Source organism: Oryctolagus cuniculus, chromosome 1 (assembly GCF_964237555.1).
Source record: "Oryctolagus cuniculus chromosome 1, mOryCun1.1, whole genome shotgun sequence".
NCBI lineage: Eukaryota > Metazoa > Chordata > Mammalia > Lagomorpha > Leporidae > Oryctolagus > Oryctolagus cuniculus.
Window position 1 is genome coordinate 114,018,566 of NC_091432.1, and position 26,116 is coordinate 114,044,681.

Consider the following 26,116-nt stretch of genomic DNA (forward strand, 5'->3'; position numbering starts at 1 on the left):
GTTTCTCCTGAGGTGTGGTCGGATTAATCTGCTAACTGAGAGTTTTTGAAGTCCTTGCTTAGTCATCGCGGTCCGGTGACTCCATTCACTTTTGTTAACAAACCGCGGAAGCCCTTTGGCGGCCCTGTGTGTTGCATCTGTAGGCTGTTTCCTTAGAAAAGGTGCTGCCCGAAGAGCATCCCTAGAGACACAGAGAGCCCCCTGGGTGTTGGAAGGCCTCGTTATCTTGAGCTTCTGTGTGGTGCAAACATTGCAACGGCTCCATCTTTCCCGGCAACCCCTTCTCCATCTTATTCGCAATTAGGACCTACTTCAGGGCTGCAAAGGTGCTTTCTTATTATTTCAGTGACTGAGGGAAGCGTAGTGAAGGGGGAGATTTGATTCTGGGCTAGCTTTCCTGGCCTGGCCCCTCGCATAGCAGTTCTGACTGAGCATTAGCGCTGCTTTTGTTTTTGTTTTTGTTTTTGACAGGCAGAGTGGATAGTGAGAGAGAGAGACAGAGAGAAAGGTCTTCCTTTTTGCCGTTGGTTCACCCTCCAATGGCCGCCACAGCCGGTGCGCTATGGCCAGCGCACAGCGCTGATCTGAAGGCAGAAGCCAGGTGCTTCTCCTGGTCTCCCATGGGGTGCAGGGCCCAAGCACTTAGGCCACCCTCCACTGCACTCCCGGGCCACAGCAGAGAGCTGGCCTGGAAGAGGGGCAACTGGGACAGAATCCAGTGCCCCGACCAGGACTAGAACCCGGTGTGCCGGCACTGCAGGCAGAGGATTAGCCTATTGAGCCACGGTGCCAGCCAAGCATTATCCTTAAAACACACACGTGACTGTCAGCATCACAGTGTGTTTACAGTCTGTACTTTTACAGAAACACGTCCATGTTTGTCTCATGTGAACACAAGGAGATTCCATAACACAATCACTTTCTCTATTGGAGCGTGTAAATTAATACACACATGTACATTTCTTTGCACATTATCGTTGCGTAATTAGATTTTGTCCATCCATAGATGAATTCCAGTCGTGGAATTTCTGGGTCAGGGGATTAAGTTGTTTCAGGCATTACAGCTACAGATTATAATAATGCTGCACTAACTGGTCTGATTGCTCGGGAGGGCTCTCTTCCCTGGGGGTTGGTATTTGAGCCCCCACGTCTCTAGCTTTGATGGGACGTGTGTTAATCCCCGTCTTGACCAGGATCATGTTCTGGACCGACTGGGGAGACCTGAAGCCTGGGATTTATCGGAGCAACATGGACGGATCTGCCGCCTATCGTCTCGTGTCGGAGGATGTGAAGTGGCCCAATGGCATTTCCGTGGACGATCAGTGGATCTACTGGACGGATGCCTACCTGGACTGCATTGAGCGCATCACGTTCAGCGGCCAGCAGCGCTCCGTCATCCTGGACAGACTCCCGCACCCCTATGCCATTGCTGTCTTTAAGGTGAGTCCGTGTCCCTCCCCACCTGGCAGTCAGGTGAAGAGTGTGCTGGCCTCCAGAGCCCACTACCCCTGGGTTTTTACAGAGATGCTGCCTAGCTTCCAGAAAATTCTCTACTTTCTGAATTTGAGGTCATACACTCAGCCCATGCAGAGGGGTGTCAGTCAGAGGTGCCAGGGGTCCAGGCTCCCACCACTGTTCACGGTTCAAAAGGTTAAGGTTATTTCCCGTGAATGTTCTGGGTTCACACTTCAATGTCGGCAGCCTCGTTCTCAAACAGTATCTTCAGGGGCCAGCGCCGTGGCTCACTAGGTTAATCCTGCGCCTGCGGCACCAGCATCCCATATGGGCACCAGGTTCTAGTCCCAGTTGCTCCTCTTCCAGTCCAGCTCTCTGCTGTGGCCTGGGAGTGCAGTGGAGGATGGCCCAAGTGCTTGGGCCCTGCACCCCATGGGAGACCGGGAGGAAACACCTGGCTGCTGTCTTTGGATCGGCACAGCGCCGGCCATAGTGGCCATTTGGGGAGTGAACGAATGGAAGGAAGGCCTTTCTCTCTGTCTCTCTTTCTCACCGTCTATAACTCTACCTTTCAAATAAAAATGACAACAAACGAACAAACAAACAAAAAAACAGTATCTTCATCTCCTGTGAGGTGCAATTCACTCATTTCTTTGTGTCCTGATGGCTTAAGTTGAACTCCGTGCCATCTGCATTGCCTCTCAGTTCTGTTTTAACAAAACAGACCCATTTTGCAAAATTCACCTCCCCCATATCGGAAAGCAGATGGTAAACTGGGGGGCCGGGCTTGTGGTCAGACTCCAGTGCTTATCAGATAGCATTGTTAGGGGCAGTTCCTTCCATGTGGACACTTGGTGAGGTTTGGAGAAAGCCACCGCCTCTTGGATTTAAGAGGGACCTTGATCAGGCCGGCCGTGGAGCTGCTAAATGAAAATTGTCTCCTGCTTGGGGGAACTCTCATTCTTACAGACGGTGCAGATGCAGAACTAAAGAGCTGGGCTAATCGAGGTCTTCTTTCTAGAATGAGATTTACTGGGATGACTGGTCACAGCTCAGCATATTCCGAGCTTCTAAGTACAGCGGGTCCCAGATGGAGATTCTGGCCAGCCAGCTCACGGGGCTGATGGACATGAAGATCTTCTACAAGGGGAAGAACACAGGTAAAGCGGAGCCCCCTCCTCGGTCTCTGCAGAGTTGATCTCGGGGAATGGGCTGCGTGTGGGCAGTCCCCGTTTGCAGCAGGCCCTGGCAGCCTGCGTCTGTGTTGTCACGACAACATGCACATTATTTAATTTCTTCCTAATGACATCTTAATTTCTTTTCTAATGATACACAAACAGCTGGAAGACAGCATGTTTTTGTCTGCCGAGAGTGTTGGTGCTTGGTGGGTAATTACAGCCTCCTCCTGCCCTTGGCCCCTTGCTGATGGGTGCTGTGGCTGCTCTTGCAGCTGGGAGGACCCCAGCCTGTGCCTCACGCCTGCCTGGCATCCTCGCTGTGCGCAGTGCTCGGACGGTCGGGGCTGCCTCGCAGGGCTCCTTTCTTGTCCCCAGGTTGCCCGGATGACCCATGGTTCTTTTATCGTACTTCCCTCTGTTGCAGTGCCGTGTGTCTCTATGTGTTGCTTTAATTAACCCCATGAAGGAGGAGGTTGCCTTTTATTCCCCCTCAGCTTTGCCAGCAGCTAAGACTCAGTAAATACTCAATTCATGTGCTTGTTCAGAGGAAGAGAGGACAAGGCAAGGGAGGACTTGGCGTGGGTGTGGACAGTCGCTGTCTTAAAGTTCTGCTGGGTGTGGCTTCAAGAACCCCAGGTCAGGACATTGAGCTGCAGGCCCTGGAGGCTGGGACTGTCCAGCAGAAAGCTGCCTTCCTTCCTGGACTGCCCGTATGCTGCGCTCCCAGCCGGGCGTGGACTCGGGCGGGCAGCGATCCGGGCATCCCCAAGAAGAACCGTTCCTGCAAGAGTCGCCCTCTTTATCTCAGCAGGATTAACTGGCAGCCTGGGAGGCTGACACTCCTTTGCTGACGAACTGCTAGGCTTCTGTTTTGAACTAGAATGTTGATGCTCTTTCTTGGTTCTTGGCCGAAGGTGTGCCAAGAGAAAACAAGGGAAATAATCCAGTTTCAGATAACACTGTTATCCCTTTGGGACCCATGATGGTGCCGTGAGGACGCTCTCAGAAGACTGGGAAGTGTCCTGCAGATGTGAGTCTGTGTTCTTGTCGATTGCCCCAGCGCCCTGTGAGGTCGGGCTGACTGTTGTTAGGAAGCATGGTCTGCAGATTAGGGGAGGAAATCCTGGGGATTAGTTAGCTTTCCCAGAGTGCTCTCACTAGTAGAGGATCTGGGCTGTTGTTCCAGTTGTGCCACTATGTGGCAAAGTCCAAGTTCTCTCTTAGAGGAGATGCCTGCTTTAAAACAGGGAGAGATGGAGGAAGCGCACTTTGCGGCTCCAGGGTCTGAAATCTGGTCCTGCTTGCAGGAAGTGCCGCGTCCCTGCTGATCTGCCTTGCTACCGTGCAGAGTGGATTTGCAGCATTTCTCTAAGTTATCTCCAGTCCAGATGAATGGGTCTGGGCCGTTCCAGGTACTTGTAAGGAAGTGTGTGCTGTGCACACGGCAGCTCCTGAATCACTGTGTCCAGGGAAGCTGGCGCTCCCCGGGCTCTGTGCTCCTGGCCTTGGCCAGCTGCTCCTGCAGCAGCGCCAGCACAGCTGATGGGCATCACACCTAGGCCCCTGGAGCTGGACAGGAGGGACTGTGTGCTCTGAGCACGCGCAGGTGTGGTCTCCTTGTGCCAGACGACAGGGCTGCTATTCTCCAGCTTAGCTGGGATTTCTCCTCCATGCCTCAAAGATCCCCTGCGATTAAACCAGCCAGAGGAGTTGTGGGGTGAGGTGGGGTCTGCGTAGAGGAAAGGCTGTCTCATAAGTGACGTGTGTGCTGGCAGGTGCAACAGACTTGTGGCTCTGCAGGATCAGCTGTGGCCACCCCTTTGGTCCAGCTGTTAACAGCCTTCTTTACTCCTTTTGGTTGTGAACAGAGTACTTCCAGGAGACAACCTGCCACAGATACAGGGCCAGAGAGGAAAGTGTGTGATCCCAGACAGACCAGTTTGGCATCGGGGTGTCAGCACTGCCTGTGTGCCCTGTGAGACTCTTGGCCTTGAACTTGTCTGCTTTAACCTGGCTTTCTTTTTAGAACACTGAGAGGGTGTTGCAAATTCATATTGTGCATTGGCAACCCCTGGTGCCAGCTATTCTGCTCCTAACACATACAGGAGTTTATATTTTCCAAGTATAAAATAATGGTGATGGTAATATCCACCTTTATGAAAGGGTTATTCTGTTGTAAGCAACCACTAACATACATCGTGGGCTTGGGTGACCTCCGTTTTCCCCAATCCATGCATACTATTAATACTCCCATTTTTATAGATGAGAGTGTGAAAGGTTCAGTAACTTGTCTACATCACACGTTTTTTAAAAAAGATTTCTTTATTTATTTGATAGAGTTACACAGAGAAGGAGAGGCAGAGAGAGAGAGAGAGAGAGAGAGTTCTTTCATCCACTGGTTCACTCCCCAGATGGCTGCAGTGGCTGGAGCTGCGCCCAATCTGAAGCCAGGAGCTCCTTCCAGGTCTCCCACTCAGGTGCAGGGGCCCAAGGACTTGGGTCATCTTCTACTGCTTTCCCAGATCATAGCAGAGAGCTGGATCAGAAGTGGAGCAGCCAGGATTTGAACTAGTGCCCATATGGGATGTCGGCACTGCAGGCACTGGCTTTACCCGCTACCCCGCAGCTCTGGCCCCTATATCACTTGTTCAGTGAGTGCTAAGGATTTGAACCATAGCTGAGTTGACTTCAAAGTTTGAACCTGTAACACCTTTAGGCTGCCTTTCATCTCTTGTTGCACTAATAGTTTCTTGGTCATACGACAGATTTTGATTGATGCTGCTTTGTGATAAAAAATTTTGTTCATTTGGAACAGTTATCAGTTTGGGGTATTTGGTTATAAAGTGAATCAATCTCTCCCTCTCTCTCTCTCAATTTATTTTCATCTACTTGAAAGGCAGTGCAACAGCAAGAGAGAGAGAGGAAAAAACTCCTCCATCCACTGGTTGAATTTCAGTCAGAGCTAAGCCAAATTGAAGCCAGAAGCCTCAGACTCCATTTGCGTCTCCTGCATGGGTGGCAGGGGCCCAAGCACTTGGCCCGTCTTCTGCCGTCTCCCAGGGGCATCAGCAGGAAGCTGGGTCAGAAGCCGAGTAGCCAGGACTTGAACCAGCGCTCCAGTGTGGAATGCAGGCAGTCTCTCCGAGAGGCAGTGTAACTCGCTGTGCTACAACGCCCACGTGGCTGATTTTTAAGCAGTGCTGTGGATTTATTCTTCGGGAAGTGTGTTTTTTCTTTAGAGAGGTTGCTTTGCACAGTGATTGATATCTTCAGTCGGTGGTGTTTTGGAGCTCTTGAAATTCTCCAGTGGAGCCTGCGGTAAGCGTGTGCTTTATGAACAAGCACAGTGAGGGCAGACATCATTTGGGGTGGATTTGATTTTCACAACTGCTGTGTGTATAGATCCTTCAGTGATACACGAGCAAGTTTGGCTCCCAGTGTGCTTCTGGAGGAATTTTCCAGAGAGGAAACCTGAGAGTGTTCAGACTTCCGAGAGAAGGAAGACCCCGTGGGGCTGTTTGGTCTTCCAGGGAGGACTCTCACGTGTCCATTCTTCACGGTGGGGATAACCTGGTTCACATTGCTCACGTTCCCTGTCAAGGCAGGTGGCATGTCGGTGGCTCCTGTAGGAACTCTGCTGAGTTTTCCTTCCATCTTCTTCCAGGTTCTCTCTGAGGTCACCCTCCCGCTTTCCATATTGTGTCTTTATACCAATCAGGACACTCCGGCCCTCCCCGCCTGTTGCCCTCAGCGGCTCAGTTGGCTTGGTCTGTGCTTGGCTCCTGGATGGCACTGCTCTCAGTTTCTGCCTCTCTGCCTGGATCACCCTCCTGAAATAGGACACCCCATTTTGGATGCCGTGCCCTTAGGTCTTGCTTGTTTTGGTAGGAACACTTGTGCTGTGTGTGACAGTGTTATTCATGGTACTTTAGACACAATCTCTATGAAAATATCATCCTGTAATTGAGCATATTTAAATAACCTCCTTTTCTGTTATTGCTCCGTTTCTTGGAACATCCAGTGATACATTGTCCTTGGAAAACAAGGAGCATGTTCCACACCCCTCCGGAAGGGCTGTCGTTCATGGCGGCTCCTTGTCGGTTCTGCTTCCCCTCTTCATAGCCAGTGCCTGTGTACTTGAGCCAAAGGAGCAGTCTGTACCCAGTAGATTGATCAGGGTGAACCGATGCCTGGAACTTCTGCTCAGGCCAAGGTTGTTTCACTGTTGTGATTGAGCTGCTGTGGCTGATTGAGTTCTTTGTGGGCACTTGTTCCGTGTTCATTGTGTGAATGTGTCTTTTTCGGTGTGCATCTTTTATCTGTTTGCCAGTGGCTCTTACTCCCTTTTTTAAATGATCAAAACGACTGTTTCTGTCACATTGTACCTTCATGTTTTGTTTAAGACCACTTAAAAGCTGAGGAGGCACCACCTCCTCCACCACTACAGAGCGCCCATGTTGACCCCCTGTCAATGCTGGTTTTCATCAGTGGTCCCAGCTTTCAAACAAGCTGGCCAGGGTAGACATGGCTTAGCTGAGAGCTTGGCTTCATGGAAGCCGATGGCTCTGGGAAGAGGTTTCTGTCCGTGAGATGGCACAGCTGAGGTGTGAGTTGTATCCAAGTTCCTTTTGGTTATTTTCCCCATTTTCAAGATTAGTAGCCACAAGCAAAAGAATATAACATTTTACCATTTTTCTGGCTCTTGTGTTACTCTAGAGTTGTTCTGTGTTGCCTTTTGGTTGTTACGACATAGCACATGCATCCTCTCCCTCCCGTCCCTGGGAAGATGTAGGGGCTGGAAAAACACCTTGCCACCTGTGCCCGTGAGGCTCTCAGAAGCACAGTGGTGAGTTTATGACTGCCAGCATTAAGAAAAAATGGGAGGTACGAGTGGGACTGATGGACATGACCCAGCCCCTATGTAGGGTTATAGCAGCTGATGAGTCGTGTGGTTGGCCCCACATTTAGTTCTTTGGCTGTGCTTTGCCACAGAGGAGTTGAGAAGGGGGCACCTGGAGTTTTGTCCCAGCCGCAGCATTACAAGTGCACATTCTGATTAAGGGCTTTTGAGTCCGAAGGAACAGGAACCCACTCAGGCTGGCCCATGTGAAGAGAGCTGCTGAGAGAACGAGGAGAAGTAGTGAGGAGGTCAAGGTCAGGACGGGCTTCTGGGTGAGACTTACGTCAACTGGAGCTCAGAGTGGCCAAGCCTGCCTTCCCGGCACCTGGTGCCGGCCTCTCCTCTCGCTGGGGACTGACCTTGTCTGTGTGCTCAGAATTTGTTTCTCTGTAGCTTTGAGTTGCACAGGTTCTGGCTCACCGTGTACTACCTTTGACATCCATGCTCTGTAACCCTTCTCCTGGCTCCTGCTCTCTCACCCTCCAGGAACCAAGGCCCACATTCCAGAAGGCACCTCTGTGGCCCAGTTTCTCTCCAGGGCAGTCCCAGGGAGGCAAGTCTGGGAGGCGAGTCACTGGTTAAACCATGGCTGTGTGTGGTTCAGCTCCTGGCTCTGAGCCGAGGCTGTGGGCACAGTCAGGACGCCAGGGCGTGCCATGTGATCTTTGTGAACTTCTCAGAAAGAGACACATTTGCTGAGGTCTGCACCTAGGGGTGCCTCCCTTGCGGCTCCTACTCGTCCAGATGCTGTGGAATTAACCTGCATGTCCTCTCTCCAGGAAGCAATGCGTGTGTGCCCAGGCCGTGCAGCCTGCTGTGCCTGCCCAGAGCCAACAACAGCAAAAGCTGCAGGTGTCCAGATGGCGTGGCCAGCAGTGTCCTCCCTTCCGGGGACCTGATGTGTGACTGTCCTAAGGGCTACGAGCTGAAGAACAACACGTGTGTCAAAGAAGGTGCGTCCCTTTTCCCTCTGCCTTTGGCTCTCACAGTGCTCCGTGTTCCCTAACCTGGTTGAGTTCACTGGGCAGAGTCCAAGATAAAAATCAATCCCCCTGGATAGTTAAGGGCTGTGGCCCTTCATTCAGAACAGGCCTGAGCTGTGCATGTCAAGTGAGAGTCGTGCCTTTTGGTTTAATGCCAGGTGACACAGGTTTTCTTCGGGTTCACCTGTCGTCTTCTCCTAACCTGCCCCTCCCAACTGTGTTCTCCGCATTCTGCTTCCAAGTTGGACTCGCCTGACTTTGGAAACGAGTTTGACTCCTTCAGACTTGACTTACTATCCATTCACATCCGCCAGCCCTAAATGTCCCAAACTTGCAGACCCATGCTTACAAGAGGTTTTGAGCCATGACTTCCAAGCTGTGAGCAGGTGGCTCCCGCAGTCTCATCCCCCTCCCTATGTGAGTTGGAGTACGTAGATCTTGGATGTTGTCCGTTGAAAGCCTGTTCCGTGTGTCCTTTGTCTCCAGTTTTCCCTTCATCCTTTCCCAGTCCAGCCTCCTGTGTATGCCAGTGAGGTGAGCCCCTGGAAGGGGACCTTGCCAGGAACTGCCTCCACCCAGGGCCAGAGCCCTCGCTTTTCTTTCTTCCCAAGGCCATATTTGCTTTGTAATCCTAGCCTGGCTTCTCGCAGCAGACTCCGAGTCCAGGACAGGGCAGTACACAATAGAAGCCCTGTAGTCTATCTTTCTTACGAAACACAAGTGGAAAGCGATGAGCCTTCCTTTTTGAGAAACAGAGCGCTTTCTTGCAGGCCCTGGATATCGTCTTAAAGCTGTTTGGGAAGCAGTGGCGTCAACAGTGAATTCCAAGAGGAGGGGAAAGGCTTCTCGTACTCTGTCAGAATCCTTTATCCAAAGCAGAAGCCAGTCATGTCCTTGACCCAGTTTGCTAAGCAATGCATTTTGTTTCAGCGTGAATACTTGCTCTGAAGAAGTCATAAGGCAGAAAAGAGTCTCATAATAAAATCTTTTAAAAAAAGATTTATGTATCTGAAAGGCAGAGTTACAGAGAGAGCGAGAGAGAGAGAGATCTTTCATCCGCTGACTCACTCCCCAAATTGCCACAATGGCTGGAGCTTGGCCAGACCGAAGCCGGGAGCCTGGAACTCCATCCAGGTCTCCCACATGGGTGGCAGGAGCCCAAGTACTTGGGCCATCATTTGTTGCCTTCGCAGTCAGTCACATAAGCAGGGAGTTGGCTCAGAAGTGGAGCAGCTGGGACTCCAACCGGGGTTCATACAGAGTGCCAGTGATACAGGCAGCAACTTAACCTGCTGTGCCACAGTGCTGGCCTGCCTTAATAAAATCCTTGTTACCCACTCGATTGGATACTTATGGCTATAAAACTGTATATGGTTGTCACTTAGTGTCCTGGGAGATTAGGGATTTGTTCCAAACACCTGTCCCCACCGGTGGACGTTAAAAGCTATGGATGCTCAAGTCCCTTACATTACATGACATGGCATTTGAGTGTAAGCCGTACCCATCCTCCTCTGTTTCAGATCATCTGTAGGTTTCTTACCATACCTGTTGCAGTACAAGTAGTAGTCATGCTATGTTGTCTAGGGAACATAGACCACACAGTCTATGTGTGTACAGTAGAAGTGCAGTTTTTGTTTTTCCTGCAGTGTCTGATGTGTAGTTATTTGAGTCCATGGATGTGAAATCCACAGATGCAGAGAACTGACTGTTGATAGGACATTGCCATAGATATACTGAATGTCTATGTTTTATTACTGTGGGGACGTGGTTCGCTTGGAGCCCCCCATGTTAGTGGCATTTTATAATGTGGATGCACTCTGTTCGCTACCCAGTAGACCCAGCAGCTCTCCTCCTCATCCGTTCTCATCGCTGTAACCACCTCTGAGTCCTCGGTCCAGCCTGTCCCGTGCATTTGAATTGGAAGAGCAAGGGGGAGGCTGCTGGGGCCCCCTCCTCCCCTGTGTGCAGGCGCGCCTGGCAGCCCTGCCTCGGATGTCTTGAGGAAGGGAAACAGAGACTGTGAGGAGCGCGTGCTGTGGTCCAGCCGTCAGTAATTCTGGCTTTGTTTCCTCCCCCGCCCGTCGCGTGGGCAGAAGACACCTGTCTGCGCAACCAGTACCGCTGCAGCAACGGGAACTGCATCAACAGCATCTGGTGGTGCGATTTCGACAACGACTGCGGAGACATGAGCGACGAGAAGAACTGCCGTGAGTCCGCTGCCTCGGCCCAGTTAGCACCACGCCTCGCGCTGGCCGCGACCCAGGAGCCTGCAGCCCGGCTCTGGCCTCCATCGTTGGTGTTGCTTATCTGAGTTTATGCGGCTTGGATAGCGGAGAAAGCACACCACACTTGTTTATGTTAGACTGGATATTATCATTGTTTTCCACAAACCACATGAGCTAGATGTCTGCTGGTTTCCAGAGGTTTCTAAATACGCATTCTGTGGCTGAAACTAAGCTGATTTGCCAGCCTGGGCTCTGGTCTTGGCTTTCTCACTGTGGGAGAGCAGCTGACTTGGGACGAGTGACCAGGTGACATTCTCGGAGTTGTAAACTCAGAGATGGGAAACGGGTGTTATTTTGTGTGCTGCTCCGGTTGTTTGATGTCGTGTGCCTGGCAGGCTCAAGAGAGGGATTTCTGATTGATGAGCAATGCATAGTTTGACCTGGAAAGCGGAGCTCTAGGTAGGAATGGACTATATGGATTCTAAGTAGACTAACTAGAACTTCTAAATTGAAAAGCATGTGACTTTGTTTAGGAAGATTTTTTTCTAAAAAGTAACTACTTATAATGGATAATTTATTAACCACAGATCTTAGCTATCTTAGTTTTCCTAGAAATTTTTATTTACTAATTTTCACTTTACTTGAAAGGCAGAGAAGGAGAGAGAGAGGGAGAGGGGGAGGGGAGGGGGAGGGGGAAGGAGGGAGAAGGAGAGAGGGAGGGAGGAAGAGAGAATATCTTCCATTTGCTGGTTCATTTCTCAAATGCCCACAATAGCTGGTGCTGGACCAGGCCATGGCCAGGAGCTTGGAACTCAGTCCAGGTCTTCCATGTTGGTGGCAGGGACTCAAGTACTTGAGCCATCACTTTTGTCTCCCAGAGTACAGAGTAACAGGAAGCTAGAATTGTTAGGGCACTGGGACTCAAACCCAGGCACCATGATATGGGATGTGGGCATCCCAAATAGCTTCATAGCTGCCAAGTCAAATGCTTACCTGTGTCTTTACTTAATGTCTGAAGCTTTGACATCATCCTCTAAGGAGACGCTCTGCCCTTCTGACAGTCACACATTCACTCGACAAGTGTGCATTGAGCACCTGCTGTTGAGGCTGTGTGCCAGGCCTGGGCCTACACTGGTGGTCCAGGCAGGAACAGTGTTTGCATACAGTCTGTAGGGCACAGGGGTGGGGGGGTGGCAGAAGAGTAAATGGGCAGTTTCAGTACGGTGCAGAGTCCATAAGAGGGGGTGCTATGTGCCTCTAGGAAGCACACCCACATCAGACTCGAGGAGGCATTGATGAAGATCTCTGAAGGGTGCGTAGGACTACACGGAGTGGAAGCAGAGGACAGAGTGCATGTGGCACGGTCAGGACTTGAGTGGCTCATAGAGAACGTGGGCACAGTGGGGCATGGGAAGGTTGGGTGGGCAAGTAGGGCCCTGATCAGCAGGGGCCATGGGAACTTGACCAGAGCAGTCGAGGGCCAGCATTGTGACTCAGCGGGTTAAATCACATCCTGCAATGCCAGCAACCCATATGAGCACTAGTTCGAGTCCTGGCTGTTCCACTTCCAATCCAGCTTCCCGCTAACGTGCCAAGGAAAGCAGTAAAAGGCAGACCATGGCCTTGGGCCCCTGCCTTCCACGTGGAAAACTTGGATGATATTCCTGGCTCTTGACTTTGGCTTGACCCAGCCCTGGCCTTTGTGGCCATTTTGGGAGTGAACCAGAGGATGGAAGATCTCTCCCTCTCTCCCTCTGCCTTTCACATAATATGTCTTAAAAAAAAAAAAAAAAAAAAAAAGAGAGAGCTGCTGGGGAATGCTAAGTCAAGTGGAAAGACATTGCATTAGGAAAGAGGATGCAGCAGAATTAAGGGGAAAACGAATTGGGTGGGAGAAGGACCAGAATCGGGGAAGCCAGACACCAAGTCAGAAGGCCTCTTGTTCAGCTGTCACCTTTGGCAACTGAGAGCCTTGTTTGCAATTTGTACTGTAAGGACAGATTCATGGGCAGCCCTGGATACTCATCTGGTCCCTGGCAGCGGGACTTAGCCAATCTCTTGCAGCCTGTGCCAGGTTCCCATGACACTTCACCCAGAAAGCAACTGTAGAAATATCCGTTCATTGTGTTCGTCCAGGCCCAACAATACCCTGCACTGCCCTTATTGGCCTATAGGACGTAGTTATGAAACCCTGGCCTGACCATTTTTCCCCTGGCTTCCATGGGTGCCTTTCATGTTTCTTGAATGGCAGGTTTGGAGAGGTCCTAGCCTCCTTTGTCTCTTCCGAAGAGAGGAAACTGATAAGCCTGCTGTGCCTACCCGAGTCTCAGGAAGTTAGGATATTTAAAGTTCTTTAAAAACATTAATGAATATCATCAACAGCATTGACTGGGACAGTGGAAAGGAGTTTGTTTCATACTGAGGTCGGGGAGGAGATGCTTCTTTTTTTTTTTTTTTTTTTTTTTTTTTTTTTTTTTTTTTTTGACAGGCAGAGTGGACAGTGAGAGAGAGAGACAGAGAGAGAAAGGTCTTCCTTTGCCGTTGGTTCACCCTCCAATGGCCGCCGCTGCAGCCGGCGCACCGCGCTGATCCTGGCAGGAGCCAGGAGCCAGGTGCTTTTCCTGGTCTCCCATGGGGTGCAGGGCCCAAGCACCTGGGCCATCCTCCACTGCACTCCCTGGCCATAGCAGAGAGCTGGCCTGGAAGAGGGGCAACCGGGACAGAATCCGGAGCCCCAACCGGGACTAGAACCCGGTGTGCCGGCGCCGCAAGGTGGAGGATTAGCCTATTGAGCCACGGCGCCGGCTTGGAGATGCTTCTTAGAATTAACATGTTGCAAGAAGATTGCCAGACGTAATTAGGCGTGGTGGAAGCGGAGAAATAGAAATGAAATGACCTCATGTCCAGTAGCTAGGGATACCGGCAGCAGTGTGTTGTTTCCTTGTGCCCCTGGGCTCGGTTTCGACTAGATGGATACACTGGATTTCATGTTGGCTCCGTGTTTTGAGAAAAATGAAGACATTCATCTTTTTGGAGGAACCACCTTCCCCTAAAGGCCCTGAGCCCCGGCTGACCTCACAGCTTTCCCTGCAGAGTCCAAGAGCCTGCTCTGGGTGAAGTGTGGCGCTGGCTTGGCCCACCTCCTGGGCTGCTGTGGTTGTAGCCAGGGCTGGCTTTCCCCAGGCCCCGGAGGTTGCTGTCTGCTCTCTATCAGTTCCACGTGCTGGGGTCTGCGCACCTGGGATGTGGCCGAGGCGCGGAGATGAGCAGTGCAGAGACTACAGTGAGGCGGCTGCCTCTCTGTGCCCTCACACCTGTCTCTCTTATCAGGGAGGGGGAGGGGAATGGTGCTTAGTGAGATGGCAATGGGCAGGGCTGCGGGCCTGGCTGGGGCCAGGCTGTGACTGACGCTGCTGCGGGGGTTCAGCCAGACGCGCTGTCAGATGCCAGGCAGAGAGGAGGAGCTGAGGGAGGCTGTTGTCAGTCGATTTCCGTGCCTCCGAGGCAGACTCCTGCAGCTGGGTGGTTGTCAGGCCCTGGGGTTTCTACATGAATCCCCTGCAGCCTTGTCATTGTGCGTTCATCCCCTGCCTCCCCTGGGAGCTCAATTACAGAGAAGAAATGGAGCTGCCTGCTGCCGACCAGCCAGGTTGCCCGCTGGTGTTTGTTCCGTCCCACCCTCTGTGCCAGGAGTCAGGGCTGCCATGCTCCACCTCCCGCCAGCCCCCCAGCCAATCCCGGGAGCCGCCTGCCGTCGCCACACCTCCCCCGATGCTCCGTCCTGGGTCCAAGGGAGACCATGCGTAGCCCAGGAAATTCCATTTGGGGAGAGGGAGAAAATCGAATTCCGTCCTCATTCTGACTCCAGATGACATGAGCCGTGATGAGGAGGGGACGTGACATCTGTTTGGAGCCTGTTATATTTTTCACCGTATTTAACAGGCTCTGTTTCTGAGCTTGTTTTATTATTTAACTTCATAACAATGCTACCAGGTATGAATTCTTTCTATTTTATGGTAGAGGGAATGGAAACACAAAAAGTTTCATTTATTTATTTATTTATTTATTTGGAAGGCAGAGCCAGAAAGACAGAGGAAGATATTTTCCATTGGCTAGTTTAATCCTCACATAGCCACAATAGCCAGGGCTACTCCAGACCTGAATCAAGAGTCAGGAACTCCATCTGGGCCCAAGCCCCTGGGTCATCCTCCACTGCCTTCTTAGGCGCAGTAGCAGAGAACTGGATTGAGGCAGGGCCTCTGGGACTCGAACCAGCACGCTGAGGTGGGATGCCCATGTCCCAGGCGACAGCGTAACCCACCGTGCCACAACCCCAGCCTCCCAAATCCAGTGTGTTTGACTGCAGTCCCAAATGTTTGCCCCCATCAGCTTACCCTGAGATTGCTGTTAAGGAGGCTGAGACTCAGGGAGGGTAAAACCAGTTGCCCCAGGAAGAGGGAGAGCCGGTGTTGGAGAGCCAGTCTGTGTTCTGCTATCGAGTCCTACCCCTGCCCTGCCCTTCTCATCCAGACAGTGTGGTGCCGGCTGCTTGGGTGGACGTGGGCTTCCCTGATGGCAGCTTTGTGGATAAAGGCGTCTGGAAGATCAGAGCCTAGCCCTCCGCTCTCCCTCTCAGCCAGACAGCCCTGGCTCGCCTCTCCCAGCCCTGTGCTGACCCTGAAATGCCCCATCCCCCTTGGCTGTAACTTTCAGCTTCTCACGCAGTTTTTCTTCCAGAAGCCCAGCTTTCATTTCCATGCCACCCGTGGGATCTGCTTCCTTCTGCTTGCTAATTGGCTTTCCGATGGGGCATTTGTGTCGGGGGGAATTAATTCTTTCTTTCCCATTCTAGCTACCACCATCTGCGACCTGGACACCCAGTTCCGTTGCCAGGAGTCTGGGACGTGCATCCCGCTCTCCTACAAATGTGACCTCGAGGATGACTGTGGGGACAACAGTGATGAAAGGCACTGTGGTAAGCGGAGGCCGTGGGCAGAGGCTCTGTGCTCTGTTGTGGTGATGGGGGTCACCACACGTGCTCACTGGGCTATAAGAACGGGTCGGCTGGGCTGCAGATGGAGGCTTTCTGATGCCTCTCAGGGATTTGTGATATGCCAGCTGAGCTGCCACCTCCGTGTACATGGTGGGGTTGACTCACTTCCTTTCTCCATGCCGTTCTGAGAGCACCTGCTTGCTGTTTCTTGAGGATTCTTTTCCACTGGAAACATCTGCTCTAGAGCTAACGGGACCCTGGACTCATGGTCAGAAAATGTGGAGCCTGGGCTCTGCTCCCCTGCTGTATTTATGCTTGGTTAGCCTGTGTGTTGCCTTTGTTTTCTAATCTGTAAAATGGGGAAATGGGCCCTGCTTCCCCTTGCAGAGGTGCTGCTGTAAGCGTGAACTATGAGTAAGGAAGTCAGATTTCTGAATGAATTCCCAGCTGTATAGTCTCGGCCCACCCCTCTGAGCAAGTGTGAGATTAACTGCCTAAGGATACAGCCCTGTACCTTTATGAGCTGTTATTTTTCTTAACCATTCTAACTGAATAAGCTGTTAGAATTTAGCAGGTGGTATAGGCACTGGCTAGCATTTGTCTTCTTAATGGGAATTTTTACATTGAGAAAAGTAATGTGTTGTGATTGCAGGGACTGGTAGGACTTCTCCTGGCCAGAGCCTCACCAGCGTCCACGTTAAGTGGCTCAGGTCCATACAGGTCAGGGAGCTCGTTCAGGGTGGCACAGTTAGCTTGAGTTGGAATGAGGAACTGGAACCCATGCCTCCCTCTTCTAATTCCGTGCCCTTTTTCTTGCGTAACACCACCCTGTCAGTTTCATGAAGACCTCTCTTCGTCTGTCGGCTCTGGCCCCTAACTGAGGGTTGTAGGTCATCCAGGGAGACAGTTGGCAATACGCATAGTGTGCTACATTGCAGGAACCGCAGGCATGAAAGGGAAGTGAGAATGGTGGCCAGACACTGACCCAGACATGGTAATGAGTGGGGTGGCCCTGCTGAGCCCTCCCTCCCTGTCTAGGGGGCAAGTCCAATGCCAGCCAGGGTGATTTGACTCACAGGCACTGAAATAAGGGGGACAGGTGCTGTGCACAAATCATTTCTGTACGAGGAAACTCAGGGAGCAGATGCATGGCCACCTTCCATGGAGGATACCCCTGCCCTGGCTCATGCAGAGCGGTTTTATAATTCCGTAACTTTCTTTTATTAAGTAGGAACAAATACATCTTTGGGATTAACAACTTGGTTTTTTTTTTTCCCATTCCCCCTGGTTTTCTCCCCTTGGAAGGCTGAGGTGTACGTCTGGCTTCACTCTAGTCAGAAGGAAACCCCACATGGCTTCTTATTTTCAGCTCGCTCACTGGGCTCATGTTTGGCCGTTCAGCAATATCAGTCTCTCCAGATTCTCTGTTCATGGCAGGCTTTGGCTAATTCATCCTGAATCCCTTCCAAGATGCTGGTCAGTCCCTGCTGGGACAGGTCCTTTTCCTGCCTCTGCAGGCTTTCTCCTCGTGAATCTCCCACTCTCCAGCTTTACCAGCTACCTGTCTTCTCGGTAGAGTGCCCAGGACAGGGACACCGGGTGCCAGCTGCTGCCGTTTCTGTGTCCGGCAGCTCTAGAGAGTTCCATGTGAAGGCTGTGTGTCTTGTTCTGTAGTTCGGACTGGGTCATTTATACACAGCAGAGCTGTGTTGCTGGCCGTTCTGGAGGCCGGGCGGGCCAGCATCAGGGTGACGGTGGCTTTGGTGTCTCGTGAGGGCCCGTTCCCCTCGGCAGTGCCTTCTTTGCATTCTCCCATGGCTGAAGGAGAGAGCAGCTTCCTGACGCCTTTCTGAGGTCACTCACCTCATTCTTAATCCCCTCCTAAAGTTGCCACCTCTTGGTGCCATCACGTTGGTGACTCAAGTTTGAGTGTCAGATGTCTGGGGGACACATTAGCCCCAGGACTGGGGAGAGGTGCTGCTGGGCAGCCTCCCTTCATGTCCTCGGTGAAGCTGCCATGGGGCCTTTGTCCTGTCTGTCATCCTTCCAGAAACTGTGCATCCCCCAAGCACCCCGGGGGCTCCACCCACAGAAGTCCCTGGCTGTTTCCTCCGTTGTAGGAGCTGCACTCGGGTGCTTTCCCAAGCATCTCACAGTGATCAGCACTCCCTGGCCCTCGTCTCTCCTTTCCCCAAACCACAGCTCTGTCTGCAGGAGTCCTGTGTGTATTGGAAGGCTCACTGCCCTTGATCGGTGCCTCCTCACCTTCCTGCTGTCATAGCAAGTGACAGTGTTCCGGAAGAACGTTGGGACGGTGCAAGGAACCACCTGCTGAAAGTCTGAGGGTGCCAGGGTCTCCGTATCACACGCATTGGCAATTATCCCAGATGACCGATAGCCCTGGTTTTAAAGGTCTCTTCTTCCACCCTGTCTACAGATAATCAGTGATACGGCCCATCACGAACTCTTTAGAGCTTTGGCACCAGAGAAGGGATTCTGAGCAGGGATTTGTTCTCACTTCTCTCTCGTTCCTACCTCGCAGAAATGCACCAGTGCCGGAGCGACGAATACAACTGCAGCTCGGGCATGTGCATCCGCTCCTCCTGGGTGTGCGACGGGGACAACGACTGCAGGGACTGGTCCGACGAGGCCAACTGCACAGGTCAGTACTCCCTGGGTGCGGACAGCGGCACTCCTCTCTTCCTTCTAGCCCTCGCTGCCCACACCAGAGAAGTCGGCCCGGCCAGTGCTTCTCAAAGGGCTGCCCTGGGATGAGATAAGGAGCTTGTGCTCCCTTCGCTGAGAAAGGCTCACTAAGAACGGGCGAGCACTGCGTAAGCAGTGTTGAGTGATGGCGTCGGTTTACACTGGGACTCAAGTTCCTCCGTTCTTCAGGACCAGTAGCCTGTAGTTTGCGGTGCAGTCCCTGATCTGGGGAACTGCTCCAAGCAGCACTAAACTACTTCATGTTGCTCAAGTGGAGCCCCAGAGGGTTCCCCGAACAAGGAAGACGTAAGCTGTACTTGTGCCCATTTTCGTAAGATTTTTTTGAAAATAAGCTTGGAAACAAGTCAACCCATCGTGGGTGGTTACTCGTGTCCATTATATTATATTTTTATGAAGGGTTGAATGGTTGCCATGTATGTTATAGTGAGTGGCAGGTGGAGGGTGGCAGCGGGTAGACCAAGGAGTCGGGAAGCTTGTAGAGGAATAAAGCCAAATTCTGTTTAATGACCATTGCTGTGTATCCCATAACTATACAGTATTATAGTCTGTCAAAAACAAAAACAAAGCCAAATCCTATTATGTGAGAAATACGTCTGCCCTGCAGCTCTGGCTGTCTTCACTGGGTTCAGCCTGCCAGGGAGGGAGGTGGTGGCATCCAGATGTTTCGTTCTAGCAGAGCAGGTTCTGTTTTCAGGTCCCCACCATTCAGGCTTAGTTTTGCAGTTCATAGTTGAGTCCATGTCTCGGTCGTCTGGAGGCAGTCACTCATGTTGAGAATGATGGGAGTGATGCTTGATCCTGTGTCTCGGCCCTCATGCCCCTGCGGTCTCCCGCAGTCCTACCCTGCTAGCGTCTGGTGGCTCACAGCATGCCTGCCGATTGCAGAGAGCCACGTCCAAGCAGGCAGATCTCTGCTCTGCCGGGCCTCATCTGAATGGCTGTGTGCTGGGCTGGGGGTTCGATGTGGTTCCCAAAGGGCGGAGGTGCTCTTGTCTCTTGGCCTGTTGGAGTGCCTGCCTGGCCATCACACAGGTTCCCCGTGCCCAGGGAACCTCTGTGGCTTGGGTAGGCATACACAGCGGGCTCCACTCTGTTCATTTTCCTTTATGGGTGACTGTGTGGCCTTGAGGAAGTGAATGGGCCTCCTGGAATGCCCTGTGCATTGCAGAGGACGTGCTGGGCTGCTCGCATGTTCTGTCCCGGTACAGTTTGTCCAGATCCTTCCGGCGCAGATGCCCCTATCTGTGCCCAGCTTCCAGAAAGGCTGAAGGAAAATGCTGCCGTTGTGAGGCGGGACCTGCAGAAGCAGGGAAATCTGGGGTCGGCGAAGAAGCCGCCCGCCGCCCAGGAGATGCGTGACTGCTGTTTGGAGGCTTGGGGTCTGGGTGGATGACTGGTTAGTGACTTAGAAGGATGCACTAGGCATTTCTGCCTGTTGATTGCAGCGTGATTGAATCTCTTGTTGGCGCAATGACGTTCGTCAGGCTCGTGTGTCGGCAGCACTGAAGGAGTTCGCAGCTTCATTTCTGGGAATGGCCTTGTCACAGGTCTGGCTTTTATCTCTGGTTTTCTTCTGGCAGGGCCAGCTAGGGGAGACGGAGCTGCTTCTGCTCAGCGGCGGCCTCGCTCTGATGGCTGCCCCTTCCAGGCCTCGCAAGGCTGCTTCTCCCTCTGTGTCCTCGCGCGGGGGTCAGGGGTTAGATGTGAGCTCATTTTGATGTGGGGCATGGTGCTCCGTTTCTTGATCTCTTAAATTAAGCCACCTACACCGCCAAAGAAAATAGGTCAGTGCAAGTTGGCCTCCTGTTGCCCTTACACTTCACCCTCTGTGCTGTGTGTGCGCCTTGCTCTTCTCTTGCGCTTGCTTTCCAGGGCGCTGTTTCCTTTATTCCCTTCAACCCACCCCACACGCTGTTGGTTTTGAGTTTACGGATTGGGTTTCCTTTCTTTTAGCTCTTCCCATTAGGCATTTTGTGCATATTCCTCATAACTGCCTCCTCTCTTCCATGTGCAGGGACTTCCCTTTGATTCCAGTCGGCCCACAGTTCCAATACTAAAATATTAGAAAAATACTTAGTGTTTTAAAACACTAAATAGTTAGCATTTTAGTTTTACACTTCAAAAATCCTAAAATGAGCCCTTGTTTTTTAATGGCCAAACTTATTCATAGGTCTGTAACTCTTGACTTTATAAATTTTTTATTTGTATTTGAAAGGGGAGAGAAAGTGTATGCGTGACACTCACTGTTTTATCTACTATTTCACCTCCCAAATGCCTGCAAAAACTGGGGCTGGGCCAAGCTGAAGCCAGGAGCCCAGATCTCCACCTGGATCTCTCTTGTGAGTGGCAGAGACCCCAGCACTTGAGCCCCCCAGGGTGTGCATTAGCAGGAAGCTAGGACACAAACCAGGCCCTCCGACATGGGATGCAGGCATCCCAAGCAGAATCTTAATTATTGTGCCTAATTCCCGCCTCTTACCAGCAACTTTTGCTTCCTGTGTCTCATGCCTCCTCTCCATGTGTGTCTTTCAGTGGAAGTGTGGGAGTGGTAAAGTCTTCCCAGGTGTTATTAGTACAAACTTATATTTAACCCTCAATCTTTTTTTTAAAGATTTTTTATTTATTTATTTGACAGGTAGAGTTACAGACAGTGAGAGACAGAGACAAAGGTCTTCCTTCCGTTGATTCACTCCCCAAATGGCTGCTAAGGCTGGTGCTGCGCTGATCTGAAGCCAGGAGCCAGGAGCTTCTTCCTGGTCTCCCATGCGGGTACCGGGACCCAAACACTTGGGCCATCCTCCACTGCCCTCCCAGGCCACAGCAGAGAGCTTGACTGGAAGAGGAGCAACCAGGACTAGAACCCAGCACCCATATGGGATGCTGGTGCCGCAGGCGGAGGATTGACCTAGTGTGCCACTGCGCTGCCCCCTAACCTTCAATCTTAAACTCAGATGGGTCTGAGTTTCTAGGTTCATAGTAATTTTCCATTAGAATTTTGATAGAATTGTATCATTTCCTTCTGGTTTCATTTGTGCTGATTTGAATTCTGTTTCTGTCAGATTATCTGTTTAGTTAGCAACAGGTGTTCTTTTCCCTTTAGTTGTCTTCATTTTTGTTCTTATGCAATTTCACCCATGTAGGTATGGAATTATTTTTATTTATGTTGCTTGATTTTTTTTAAAAAAATGTATTTATTTATTTGAAAGGATGAATGGCAAAGAGAGAGAGAGAGAGAGATCTTACATCCACTGATTCATTCTCCCAATGGTTGCAATGGCCAGGTCTGGGTTAGGTCTAGTCAGGAGCTAGGAGCTCCATCCTGGACTCCCACATGGGTGGCAGGGGCCCATGTACCTCCCAGGCACATCCACAAGAAGCTGTATTTGAAGCAGAGCACCTGGGACTTGAATGGACACTCTGATATGGGATGTTGGCATTGCAGGCAGTGACTTAACCTACCCTGTGCTACAATGCTGGCCTCTGTTTTCTTTTTCAAACCAAAGGGTTTATATTTTTCATCAGTCCTGGGAAATTATCACTATTATAATTCAGCTTTCTCTGTTTGCTACTTTCTGTGTTCTGGTCTTCAGCAATTAACCATTTATTGACTACATCATTTTGTTGTTATTTATGTTTCCTGTTTTTGTATTTGCTGTTTCTTTATAACTGTGTTAGAAGCTGAGTTACTCTTCAGACTTACCTTCCACTTTAATAATTCTCTTTTCAACTGAATCTAACCTACTGTTTCTCATGTATGCATTGAGGTATTTTTATTTCTGTGACTATGTTTTTGGTATGTAAAATTTTTATTTGGTACTTTTTCAAGTCTGCTGTTTTTTAGTGCTCTTTCTTTATGCTTTACACTTTTTTCTTTTGTATCATTCAGATTGTGTTTATAGTTGCATTTCTTTTCCCTCATGCACCTCATAGCAGTCCATGCTTTGTAAGAAATGAAGCAAAATTTTTCTCCCAATGGTACTGATCCTTTTTGCCCCACTCATGTTTGGATAATGCGTGTGATCAGGTGTTGCAACAGGTCCTGATGAACGAGGGAAGACCTGTCTAGGACAGTGACACAGATTAGGAACTGACGTCTGCTCCATAATTGTTTATCCCATTACCCCACCATTCTTAGCAGTTTCAATGAACCCTATTACTACTATGAAGGAGTCTCTAGACTGCATTAAAGGCAGTCTCTTTCATCAAATGTTAGCATTTCATTCATGCTTGGCCACTTGGTCGAAAAGTCTTCAAAATGAACCCAGCTTCTGTGGTGGAGATTGGCGGTCTTGGATATGTCTCCCAACACTGTCACTTGGAAGCTCCACTAGCACGCTGGAATTATTTTCCATTACCTGTTGTTCTCAATTAAATTCAACATAGGCTGATTAATAACAAGTAGGTTAATATGATAATCAGTGTAGGTTACTTTAGATTTTATATATATGAGCAAAGCTCTGATGAGAATTTTTTAAAAAGGCCGTCAAACTTGTGACACCAATAAATCAAAAGTATTCCAGGTGATGGCTGTTACTGGAGCAGAAACTCATGTAACATGCATGATCCACTCCTCCTCCTGCCAGGGGTCAGTATATTTTCAAAAGCTCTTTAATGGACTCTGCATGCCAAATGCTATACATATTGGAACTTCCTGTACACTTACTTACATGCTACCGCAGATAGCCTTGGTCTTGGGAGAAGTGAGGGAAGACACAGGTGATGGACCAGTACTTGTTTGAAAGTGGGCTGAAGAGTCAGGTACTTTGTATTTCCGACCATTGTAGCAACATTTAGCCTCAAATGCAGTAGAAATTCTAGAGGACATTGTAAGCCAATTTTCCCAGCCCTTGAGCTGCTAACTATCACATTTGTGTTAATTTATTTTTTTTATTTTTTTTATTTTTTTTGACAGGCAGAGTGGACAGTGAGAGAGAGAGACAGAGAGAAAGGTCTTCCTTTGCCGTTGGTTCACCCTCCAATGGCCGCCGCGGCCAGCGCGCTGTGGCCGGCGCACCGCGCTGATCCGATGGCAGGAGCCAGGAGCCAGGTGCTTTCCTGGTCTCCCATGCAGGTGCAGGGCCCAAGCACCTGGGCCATCCTCCACTGCACTCCCTGGCCACAGCAGAGAGCTGGCCTGGAAGAGGGGCAACCGGGACAGAATCCGGCGCCCCGACCGGGACTAGAACCCGGTGTGCTGGCGCCGCTAGGCGGAGGATTAGCCTAGTGAGCCGCGGCGCCGGCCTAACTATCACATTTGAATAAAAACTATAGTTTGCTCACAACAACCCAGTTTCATTTGTTTTATTTTTTTTTTATTTTTAATTTTTTGACAGGCAGAGTGGACAGAGAGAGACAGAGAGAAAGGTCTTCCTTTACTGTTGGTTTACCCTCCAATGACCGCTGCGGCCAGCGCGCTGGTACCGCGCTGATCGAAGCCAGGAGCCAGGTGCTTCTCCTGGTCTCCCATGGGGGCACAGGGCCTATTTGGGCCATCCTCCACTGCCTTCCCGGGCCACAACAGAGAGCTGGCCTGGAAGAGGGGCAACCGGGACAGAATCTGGCGCCCCGATCGGGACTAGAACCCGGGGTGCCGGCGCCACAGGTGGAGGATTAGCCTAGTGAGTCAGGTTTCGTTTGTTTTACCTCCTTCTGTTGGGAGGACATCTGGTCCTCACAGTGAAACTCCGTGGTCGATCACAGCCCGATAATATTAGATGGAAGATTCCAGAGATAAGCAGTTCAAAAGCTGTAAATAGTTTTTTACTGCAGTGCATGGTTGCAGCGTTTCTGTTGCATTACTAGTTACTGTTCATCTCTCACTGTTGTATTACTTGTTACTGTTCGTCTCTCACTGTTGCATTACTAGTTACTGTTCGTCTCTCACTGTTGCATTACTAGTTACTGTTCGTCTCTCACTGCGCCTGTGACTTAAATGCATTGTAGGTATACATACTTGGATGTTTGGCTCCAACGCTGTTCACCATTGCAGGCGTCTGTGAAGCATCTTGAAAGGAGTCTCCTGTGGAAAGGGGAGGGACCACCGTGTGTTGTCACAGGCCAAGCCTGCTGTCACTCAGCGGTGCACAGAGCCGCTTGCTGCCTCCGAGAAGGAAGGGGAAAGCCAGTGGAGGAGGCAGCCAGTAGTGCTGGTTGGACTTCAGGCAGGTACCGGGCATCAGAATGTGTCTTGGACCGAGATGTTGAGATATGTCTCCGTGACTTCCGGGTGCAGCGGTCATGTGTGCCGGTGAGGCTGCCCAGTGACTGTTTGATTAGCTTGTTTGTCCCTTGTAGTGACTGTAGGGGACACGAGGTGTTATTAGCTGTGGGTGGCTCCTGACTGCACAGAAAGTTAGTTCCATTTAATGGGGCCTGGCTTCTTTGCAGTTTTGGATACACCTTGTATGTTCTTTGGGTCTGAGGTGCTTTTGGTTTTTGTTTTAAACAATGAGGAGGTCATGACCTTTCAGAGAAGACTCCTTACGTAGCATTGGCTGGCCAGGCCCAGAACTCCGTGTGCTGAGCACTCGCCACCCCTCCTTACTGCACGCCCTCTGGATGAGTCAGGATTTACGGGAGAAGAGGAAGCAGCACGGTGCTGTAGGGAAACAGCAGGTGTGGACTCAGCCTGGTGCTATTCATTATAACTTTCCTAATCTCTCTCAGCCTGGTTCTCGGTGGTGAGAGGTAAGTAACCCTCAGCTCGTGGATCGTGGAGAGTGAGCAGTTTCTCAGCAGGGTGCCTGTGCGTGGCTCCTGTGACGCCGCATCACCCACAGACCCGAGTCGCTGCCCTCCATGCTAGGATCGGCAGCCCCAGCAGAGGAGGAGCAGCGGCCGGCACCAAGCTGCTCTGGGGCTGGTGGTGACCGAGGGGTCATGGTGTCCCCCTTCTCTGTCGTTGGCAGCCATCTATCACACCTGTGAGGCCTCCAACTTCCAGTGCCGCAACGGGCACTGCATCCCCCAGCGGTGGGCGTGTGACGGCGATGCCGACTGCCAGGATGGCTCTGATGAAGATCCAGCCAACTGTGGTAAATGCACTCGCCCCAGCTCCCATGTGGAGCCGCCCCGGTGTCTTCTGTTCAGGAAAAGGAGCAGCAGATGGACCAGGAAATGAAGCCCCGTCCCACTGTGCCCGTGTGTCCTCCCTGGCAGCCAGCACAGCCACTGTCCATGCTGTGTTGCCCTAGGACGTGCCAGGGCGAGCTCCAGGGTCTGGCTTCTCGGGCAGGCGAGCCGTGAGCCCCGCAAACAGAACACACAAAGCACCCTCCCACGACCAGTTATCTTTGAGAATTTCTGTCCGTGTCCTTCGGCCACACATTCCAGATTCCTGTGGGATTGCACCGGTTGTCTGCGTGTTGTCACGCGTTCTGCTCCTTTCCTGTTGCAGTATCAAGCGTGTTTCCCTATCTGTGTGTGTTCCTGTAGTTAGGGTTTTTATGGAGATGCGGATTCATGCTGCCTGGTTGGGCACTCGAGTGCTTTTCGTGTTACGCTGCCATGGCACTGCAGCCGTCACGTCCTTGCACCTGACGGCTTGTGTTCCTTTTGAGATGTTTCCTGGGGCGCACTCTTCCGTCTGGAATGGTGTGGGGTCAGAGGCTCTGGTCACTTTCCGTGATGCAATCTGTTTCCAGATTGCCTTTCCA

At 51.2% G+C, this 26,116-nt stretch overlaps 1 protein-coding gene across 3 annotated transcripts in view; it reads left to right on the plus strand.

The window, feature by feature from the left end:
* SORL1 (sortilin related receptor 1) overlaps positions 1-26,116 on the plus strand; it is a 176,073-nt gene that overhangs the window by 98,061 nt on the left and 51,896 nt on the right. For all 3 annotated transcript variants that reach the window (NM_001082664.1, XM_008258525.4, XM_008258528.4), the window contains 7 exon segments: positions 1,194-1,440; positions 2,477-2,615; positions 8,313-8,486; positions 10,610-10,723; positions 15,594-15,716; positions 18,277-18,396; positions 25,370-25,495. In NM_001082664.1, coding sequence (NP_001076133.1) covers positions 1,194-1,440; positions 2,477-2,615; positions 8,313-8,486; positions 10,610-10,723; positions 15,594-15,716; positions 18,277-18,396; positions 25,370-25,495 — 1,043 coding nt within the window.